The sequence below is a fragment of the Pistacia vera genome, unplaced genomic scaffold, assembly GCF_008641045.1.
Source record: "Pistacia vera cultivar Batoury unplaced genomic scaffold, PisVer_v2 Contig418, whole genome shotgun sequence".
NCBI classification, from domain to species: Eukaryota; Viridiplantae; Streptophyta; class Magnoliopsida; order Sapindales; family Anacardiaceae; genus Pistacia; species Pistacia vera.
The window spans coordinates 669,111-679,393 of NW_022196244.1; the positions used below are offsets into that span (position 1 = coordinate 669,111).

Genomic DNA, 10,283 nt, shown 5'->3' on the forward strand with positions numbered 1-10,283 from the left:
TTAATTAATTAATCAAAACTTAAATATTATAAAAATATAGTGCGTTTGTTTTAGTATTTTGAGTAATATTTTTGAAATATTATTGGTAGGCAGAGTTGGGTGATTATTAAGAGAGAGAATTTAAAAATTAACAAAAAAACCCCATAAGTCTGCTAATTTAACTAAACATCCTAATATATAAATTTTTTGTAAAATGACAAAAACACCCCCATCCACCCATAGTTGTAAGATTCTAGTCACCACCATTGGAATCTGGCATTACGTCGCACGACCTACCAGATCTGGCTAGTCATGCGTCGATATGACCTTTTTTGATTAGATCCACCACAGATCTACAGTGGATATGGCCGGAAAAGGCCAAATCAGCGCATTATCAGCCATTTTCAATCGATAATGCGCTGTTGTGACAGATTTCGATCACCATCGACTGTGGTTGCCAGAATCTAACAATTATGGGCTGGTGGAGGTGTTTTTGTCACTTTATAAATTTTTTGTTGGGGTGTTTTTTTTAATTAACAAACCTAGGGGTTTTAAAAAGTTTTTTAATTTAGGATATGATTTTGAAAATAAGATACAAACATATATTTGGAATTGGAATAGAGACAAGATAGTGACGAAATAATGAAACAAACGCAATTTATAATTTAATGTAATCTACCAACCAAGTGGGGCCTCCACCCACTTCTTCGCCACGTCACCTAACTCACTAATCTGTGTCTTCATCTCATTTTATATTTTTTAACTTTTATATCTAAAATTACAATAGACCCCCCAATGTTTATTGATATTCTTTTTAGTCCTGGTTCCAAGACAGGTTCCATTCCGGGCACTCGAAGCGGTTCCCATTATAGTTTTCGGGTCCAGTTCCAAAAAATTAGAACCAGAACCTACCGAACAGTGTCAATTCCACGTAGGTTTCGGTTTCGGTTTCAGTTTCGATTCTACACGTCGGTTCCAGTTCTAACTGCTACCATATTCACCCCTAGTTTGAAACTAGAAAGTCAGTGAAGGGAGCAAACATTCTTGATTACCAGGCTAACCTCTTGGGGATAAAATAAGGGTTACATAACATCAAATCTTATGAAAATGTGTTTGGTAGAAATAAGTCGAATTGTTTTTTTTTTAAACAATTTTTGTATACGATCCTTAAAAAGTTTAAATTAGAAGATGATTAAAAGTTGACTTCCTAGTTTTCTATAGTTTTCAAATATTATATCGAACACATTTTTAAATAGTAAAAATACTAAGGATTTGTTGGATTGAGGGATTTTAAAATCCATGGTTTTTGTACAATCCATGGATTCAAAATCCATGTATTTAATAAATTCTATTGTTTGGTTTAAATATAAAATATCCATGGATTGTTGATTCAAATTTCCATGCACTCATGTTTGGTTAAGTGAATACAATCCATAAATTAGATAAATAATTTCCAACTTTACCCTCAATATCCAAAACCAACAAAAATTCAATTTTCATTTAATTAAATACAAGTTAAATTATATTTGATAGAGAAGTCCAATTATAATAAATGATTTTTTGTGATTTGGTAAAAAAAAAAAAAAAAAAATTATAGGTTAATATAATATGGTATCAACTATCTTAATTTATGATAACTTCAATAGTTGAACAATTTCATATTAAAACATATAACATGACCATACATAAATACAAAATTAGTGTCAATATAATGGACTAATAACATCTCCAAAAACATATGAAACTTTTCATCATAGCATATTAGAGTTTGTCCCCAATCTATATATGTGGGACCCCTTACTTTGCAAAATGACACACACACACACACACACACACACACACACACACACATATATATATAAACTTTTTGCAAATAAAAAATAATTAATTAAATGAACGGAAACTCACTGGTAGATTATTTCTTTAGTATGCTTTGAAGATGCTGATGATGTAAAAGTGAAGAGCGCAAAAAGAGTGAACGATAAATATATTTCTTTTAATATAGGGTAAAGGATAATTACTGGGGATATTAGATTATTAAAAGGGTAGTATTGGAAAATTAAAATATTATCAAAATCCCCCATTTTATTAAAACTGATGGATTTGGCAAAATCCCATCTACCAGGTGGGATTTAAAAAAAAAAAAATAAAGGATTTTGGAGGGTGGTGGATTTTCCAAAACCCATGGTTTTCAACATTTTTTTTTTTTTTTTTGTTTAAAACCAAATGAAGTATTTTACCAAATCCATGGATTTAACGAAATTATTAATTTAGAATCCCTCAATCCAGACGAGACCTAAGATATAACTCAAAATTTTGAATCATATTTTAGTTTTTGAAGATAATTTTTGAATCACAAATCAAATTGACATAAAAATTCATCCAAACCAATATTTCACATTTAAAGTGAGTTCACGACTTTTTTCCACTCAAATAATGACTTAATGACATTTTCCCACCCACGGACTTTTAAAATACCATTTTACTACCCAAATTTATATTCTGGCAGTGAACAAAGATCAAACTCGATTCATGCTGATGAGGCTTTTGAAGAGGGGAGGCCGATGAGTCCTTTGGTGGTGAAATGTTGGATTTTTGTGCTTGGGATTGATTAGAACTTGACTTGGGAGGGGCAACTATACAAACCCTAATCGCTTGATTGTTGGTGATTAGCAAGGTTAGTGAAAGTAGGGTTTGAGGAGTTCTGGTGAGTGATGATCAGGGAAGAAAATGGTGGTCGTTTGGGCTCGCAACGATACCGGAATCAGAAACAGAATATAAATTTAGATAATAGAGTGGTATTTTAAAAGTCTGTGGGTGAGAAAGTGTTATTAAGCTATTAGTTGGGAGGGAACAAGTCGTTTACTCATTTAAAGTTTGTATTAATGGGCCAATATTTTGTCTAACAATGGGGAATATGTATGGATTAGAAAATCTATAATTTCTTCATTCTTTTTAAATATATTATTTATTATAATTATATTAAAAAGGAATTGTTTTTGAAAAGATTATATTTTCTTAATTATGGGTCAACGTTCCTGTAAACAGTTTTGATGGGTATAAATTTGGAAAATAATTATAAACCATTTCAGAATTCACTATTGTTGATGCGGTTTTTCGCACCAACGAGATGTACGCAAGCCTTCAAAAAGTTTGCATAAAGGGTCTATGATAGACCGTGAAATAGCAAGTGTGATGTTGAACTCGTGGGTTCAATGAGGTTTATAAGTAGACTCAATGAAATGCTAAACAGTAAATGCGTAAAAATAAATAGATAAGAGCAACTTTTAAAGTGGTTTAGATACACGGAACAATTCATACGTCTACTGTTATTTTATTGATGTGTTTACAAGGAGAATTTGCTCTAGATAAACTATTGTTGTAATGCTCTTATGGTTAAAGAGATTTTGTATATCCCTAGTTTGACGTGAGAACCCTCTATTTATAGTATTCTGAGAGTGATCTTAGATGCGAAGTAACCTTCATGCATCTCAACCTATGGCCAAAATGAGGTGTGAAATAACGTTCATGCATCGCAACACATGGCCAGAATGACATCATAGCTTGAAATCTTATTGGTGAAGTAATCTTTTGGAAGTTTACACATGAAGAGATGACAACCATGGGTGTGTTTGTTTTATTATTTTTGATAGGATTTTAGGAATAATATTAATTGGGTAGTTGGATAGGGGAGTATTACTGGGTAAAATTTAAAAATTTATAAAAAAACCCACCTAGGTTTTCTAATTTACTAAACACCCCAATATATAAAAATATTGTAAAATGACAAAAACACCCCCACTACCTGCAGTGCTAGATTCTGGCCACCGCTGTTGGAATTTGGCCAAAAAATTGCGTAACAACACATACTGGCCAGATCTGGTGGGTATAGCGTCGATATGGCCTTTTTCGGCCAGATCTACGGTCAGATGTGGTTGTCGACAACTAGAAAAGGCCAAAGAAGTCCATCTTTGAGATATGACCGTCATTGTCGGTCAACGATAGCCAAGATTTGGCCGTCATTGACCATTAACGACGGCCATTTCTTTGGCCATCATTGATGTGGATTTGGCCGGAAAATGACAGATCGGTGAATTACCGGCCAATTCCGATCGGTAATTCAATGTTGTGGCAGATTCCGACTACCACCGATGGTGGTTGTCGAAATCTGACAAGTATGGGTCGATGGGAGTGTTTTTGTTAATTTTTAAACTTTTTTTCTGGAGGTATTTAATAAAATTAATAAACGCACCCCATAACATTTTGATAATCCTTTTCAAAAAATATTAAAAATCCTTTGCTAGAGAGATGACAGAAAAAAAGTTCAATTCAATCTTTATAACCATAGGCTAAAGAATTATTTTCTTTTCAAAATAATTATCCATTAATAAATCACTTGAATATATGATCGAAGATAGTGAGATAAAACTTGTAACTACAGGAGCTATTATGCTGTAATGAAATTCAAAGTTGGGTCGCAAATATTTATAAGTTAAATATATATTTTTTTAAATTAAAAAGTTTCTATGTAATTATTATGTCCAATCTTCAAAATCTGAATGAAATTTTTTTTTCCACGAATCCATGACCCACCAACATCTGGGAAAGGAAAAGCAGATCATTTCAATATTTAATGGTCCACTTTCCCAAAAGTGACTTAACAACTTCTTGAAGAAGTTTGAAGGATCGCGACATCTTTCTTTTTGATATGTATATATATAATATAGTTACGTGGGGATATCAGACTGAAGCAAACAAGACTGCCAAGCCTTTGAAATCCCTTGTAAGTGAGACGAATTCTTAATTTCTTACGTTGACTAGTTCAAGCGACTGTTTATTTCTATTAGGGTCGTAATGGTTGCAAGCCATTATGTTTATTGGTTGGATATATAATTGTTAGTACAAGTTAGAGAAACATTTCTTGAGTTTTTTTTTTTTTTTTTTTTTTTTTGTTATCATTATTTTCAGAGGTTTTGGTTATTCAATATTTTGTTGGTTTTGCAAAAATTGATTGTTAATTGGCAGAGTGGTTTATCGTAAAGTTCCGTTGTTAATGATTCATTCTAACAGGGTTTAGACTGTTGCTTTATCTTTATGGCTTATATTCCACCACACAGCGACACTCAAAGGATTCAAACCGTCCAACTCCAACTCCAACTCCAATTCCAGAGCTGCTTGCTCCACAATTCAAGAGAGATTTGAACTTGAGATCATCTCAGCATGATGTAGACAGTGTTTGAATATTATCAATCCAACCCATGTGTATACAAATGGTTCATTGTTGGTTTGGATGATAATGACCAATTTCCTTCATTTGTCCACCTTGAGCGGATTTCAGAACCCATTGAGCGGACTCTAGAGAAAAGTCCCTAGTTTTAGTGAACGATCATGTAGATAAAGTGTGTTATGCACTGTTTAGAATTATCTTAATGTATTATATTTTTTTGTTTGAATTTATTCTAGTGTTTAAGTAGTAGTATTGATCGTTTTCTTTCTTGGTCGTAGGTAATGATGAAGTGGAGGAATATATCAAGACGACCTGGGAATTTGTTGCTAAAAATGCATGGCCAGATATATTGACTTGTTTTAACAATCTGAGGACCAGAATGGATTGCAAAGACTGGAGAAAGTAAAGCCAATATTGGTCGCTAGATTTGGCAAAATTCGTTTTTGTGGTAAAGTATGTTTTGCTTTATCGGCTTGGAGTTTTAATAATACCTCCTTGATTTCTTTCTTATCAATGTTACATAAGCCAAAATGATTGAAATCTTATAGAATCTTATGGTCAATTAAGAATTACTAGTTAAATAAAGGGAAATTATGAGGTTTCCCCTTCCTTTCCCAGTGAAGGGATAAGAGTGAATTAAATCTCTGAATCGAAACTCGGGCTAATATTTCTTAAAAAGCCAAAGTAAAGAAAATTAAAACAATGATTATCACACATGCTATCTCTTGGCCTTGAATTGGCTGCCTTTTTTTGTATGATTTACTATTTCACTCAAACCCTTCCTTTGACTTCCATTATCCTTTGTTAAGACGGAAACACTTTGCAAAAGCATTATCTACTAATAGTTATGTCATGTTTGCAGCTCAATTAGTTTGTAATGTAAACAAACATATGTAAGTACTAATAGTTGGTGACCAAAAAAAAAAATTGGCTAAAGCCGCCATTATAACATTAATCTTTGTGATGCAGGTGCTATCCTGTGAACATAGAAAAGGTCGAAAAATATCCAGTCACTGAAACCACTTTGGAACCATTGAGGAGAAGATTTTATACAAATGTTCCTACGTCTTATATGGACAACATTATAAGTGGAGTTGTTCCAAAAATTGGATTTGATTTTGAGACAGATAAGGATGTATACCAGATCACGGTAATTGTTCTTCTAAACACCTGTCTATTAAAATCATGTTAATTGTACTTCAGATAATATAGCTATTGACTTCAATTTCATTGTCTAGGTGACTGACAGCATGCGACCATTCTCAATCGTTAGTTGCAAATGCAGAGTGAAAGAAGATAAATCGCTTGACCTCTATAAGGCAAGTTTTCTGTTATATGTGTAAATAGGATGATGGAGGTCGATACTTCAATTTGATAATCATGATTCTTAAACATTCAGAGTTAGTTGCTTTAGAAAAGTCAATGAAACAAGGCTTTTGCTAAAGTTAATTATACCAGGAATTGTAGAGGTAAACAAAGCTGTCAACGGCACCTATATCTATGTTTTTGAATAAAAAGAAAATGGATTGAACTGAGTTTGTGAGATGAATTTTGATGTAAAAAGTGATGGAACTACTATAATATAAGCAAGAAAAGTTGAAGAAACAGGATAAGGATAGAATCTGATTAAGACCATTTTAGAAGTCTTCCCAGAAACATTTAAATGGAATTCACCATTAAAAGAAGAAGAAAAAAGAAATAGTTTTCAACTCTTTTGAATTGTTTGTAAAGGACTTGCTTATACAAGATTAAGAAGTCCTGATATAAACCAAACAAATAACCCTTAGATAAGTATCTAATAAACCCAAGTATATATATAGTTACTGGTGTACTGATCCTGAGTGTTAAATTGCAAAAACATTGCTGATTATGAACCAACTTGAATATGCCCTTCTCGAAGAGTGCCTTTTGTTTCAGGGGATTTGGATCTGGGTAATATATCAGGGACATAAAGAAATATTAAGTACCTCATTGGATTCATTTGTTTATTTATATTTTGAATTGCCAGGATTTTATATTCACTTTAAATTTATCTTTATTTTGTATGTAAAGCCTCATGCTCAATTGGAGATATTTTTCTTGTAGGTTGAAATAAACCATACTCGTCGAATGGCCATAGACACATCATGCGTGGATAAGAATTTAGACCTGAGGCTGACGCTATGGACCAAGAGTATTGGCAATGACTTTACTGTAAGTTAATGTGCAACCCTACCCATTAGATGCTTTAGGTAGAATAATATAGCATAACTTTGTTTCTATTTTCTGTCTTTCTTTTAATCATGTTAATTTTATCTTTGTTGTTACTAATCATAGTATTTATTCATTTCAAACAAAGAAAAAAACAACTTTAAAGCAGTAGAAGGAAATCTTCATTCTATAACTTGATTTTATCTGGACAAAGTCTATTTTCTAAGGGATGAAGAAAGAAGAAATACAAGACAAAGCTCAAAGAGTTAAACATACAGTTAAATATATAATAACTTTTTACTGAGGATTAGAATCTATGAGAGTTTTCTCTCCAGACAGCATGAACGTTAACAAGTGACTGAAGTAAAAAAACAACATCATCAGAATCAAAATTTTAATTGCCAAGTTGTAGACTTAAAAAATTGTAATGCTTTTGCTTTGCACAATATATTTGATTTTTTTTTTTTTTTTTGTGGGAGTTTGTTTTTTGAGAGAAGTAATTATCTAAAGAGCAATGCTATAGTTACCTAAGAATGCGTATCAAATTTATGCACCGAATGATGTGGTACCATCCTGTTTTCTTAAAAAAAGAAATTTATAATTAATCGACAGTAAGGATGACGTCACGTTATTCGGTGCATGAATTCGGTGCGTATTCTTCGGTTACTGTATTATTTTTCTTATGTATAACCAAAAAGAACAGTGGTTTAACATGCATCTATCGAATGTTTTAGTTTATAGCTGTTTCAGTTATCCTTGAGAATGATATCTATAATCAAACTGATTATATGCGTTCTTCTAGGATGAAGAAATTCAGAGCCTTAGAAACCTGATTAGTTCAGCTATTTTAGATCCTGGAGTGAAGGGTGGTTTGAGATGGCCTCTACGGAAGTCAAACTCGGGGGATCAGTACTGTGTTACTGGGGTTTGGCACCTAGAAGTTAAGTTGTATGAAACCTCATCACTGAGGCTCAAGGTAAGACATGCTGATCGGTTTAGATTTGAGTCTTCTACTGGGGAGTCTTCAATTGAGATTATTCTGAAGTTCAAGCGATTAGCTTCAGACATACTGGTAATTGTTATTTATTGCATTCGACTTGTTCACTTGACCTTCTCTTTTTGAAATTATTGCCATTCAGAAATTTATCATTGAAGTGATTGTTTTCCAAATATTGTTTCTAATTTCACCGTTGAGTTGTAAAACAATTTCACTATAAAAAATTTAAACGAAATGCAAAATTTTTCCAAAAGTTTTATGAACAATTTCAACATAGAAGATCATAATGAAAATATTTTGAGTTTTAGCTGTGTTTAAGTTTAATGATTTTTTTGCAATGAATCATATGAAGTAAGCAATTGCTTCTGTATTTTTTTTTTTTTTTTCATATTTCTGCACTTATTATTATCTTATTTTCTCAGAACACGGAAGATCTTACATGGGTTTATTGTTTCTTTTTTCACAATTTTCAGGAACAGAAGGTGGATGCTGATACTATGTATAATATGTTTAAGGACACCTTAGGGTTGATATGGGATCATTTTCTGTGTTGTGAGCACTTGTTGACACAAGCAACTCATGCCAAGCTTTACCTACTGTGAAAAATGTTAATGCGTTAATGTCAGTGATGGGAATAGCCCATGCCCGTCTCCAATGGTGGAGCATTTCCTGTAAATATTTGTTACAAAATATTTTTAATGCTTCTTTCTTTCTTTCTTTTTTAATCCTTAGCTTAATATTGTACAAGTTTGGCGTTTCAACAATGGTGTGCTTGGTAAATCATTCACAGATTATGTATAATTGTGCTAAAGACACATGCTAAGGAAAATTGGTGTTGCGGATGTTGGAAATCTTTAAAACAAAGAAAAATATGACTGCACCAGTTGCATAAAAAAATATAGCCTTCTTTTTCTCTGCAAAATCTGGAGTTGAAAGGTCTCTCTTAGTTCCCCGTTAACTAATTAAGTTGACTGTTTACTTTGAAGAAGTTGGTCAAAAATATTCAGGAAAGATCTTATTTGTTTTAAATTAATAAGGTTTTATGTTATTATTATGTACAATCTAATGAATTTTTTTTTTCCACAAATCCATGACCCACTAAGAACAGCGAAAGGGAAAAGCAAAAGGCCATTTCATTCTTTAATGGTTCACTTTCCCAGAAGTAACTGAAACACCCTCTCGAAGAAGTTTGCAGGATAGTACAACCATGTAATAGTGGATATTACAATACAAGTTTTATGATTTCCATTTACAAGTTTCACATTGATGTATTGTTACAACGTTATACTATAACAAAACCCATTTATATAATTTTGTAAAGCGCTATATCTAAAAGTTGATACAAAGATAAAGTGCAGTTTTTCTTGATAATTGTTTATCTTTATCTAATGTTTGGGATTAATTTTATTCACCCCTGAGAGATAGCTAAATCCCAAGTGCCCCAACAATTTTGAAATGTATTAGATACCTCCCTAAAATTGTCGAAAGCCTCGTAAAAATATCACAAAACTCTTGTGAACATATCAAAAAACCTCATGCCAATATATATATATAAGTCAAATCTCTTTATAGTCATAATGATGGCATTAAATTAATTTATTACTATAAAAATGTAATAACTTAATAGAGGTATAGTTACAAAAATTACTATTTTGATTTTTTATTTTATAATTCACATTTTAGTAGTATGTGTTAGGATTTCAATTCATTGTTTTAATAGTCATTATTGTAATTAAACAAAAAGAGACATAAAATAATTATGAGGATAATAGTAACGAAAATACAAAAAGTTTTATGCCAAAAAACTTTAAATATACTAGAAAAGCTAGAAATATTTTGGTTTCAACATTTTTTTTTTTTTTTTTTTTTTGTGTTTAAAACCCAACGAAG

At 31.9% G+C, this 10,283-nt stretch overlaps 1 protein-coding gene across 1 annotated transcript; it reads left to right on the plus strand.

The window, feature by feature from the left end:
* Positions 1-5,605: 5,605 nt before the first annotated feature.
* LOC116142775 lies at positions 5,606-8,995 on the plus strand. The gene is made up of 6 exons (XM_031428184.1): positions 5,606-5,654; positions 6,175-6,356; positions 6,445-6,525; positions 7,292-7,399; positions 8,199-8,468; positions 8,867-8,995. Exons 2-6 carry the CDS (start codon positions 6,279-6,281, stop codon positions 8,993-8,995), a joined length of 666 nt encoding a protein of 221 aa, XP_031284044.1. The 5' UTR covers positions 5,606-5,654; positions 6,175-6,278.
* The last annotated feature ends 1,288 nt before the right edge of the window (positions 8,996-10,283 follow it).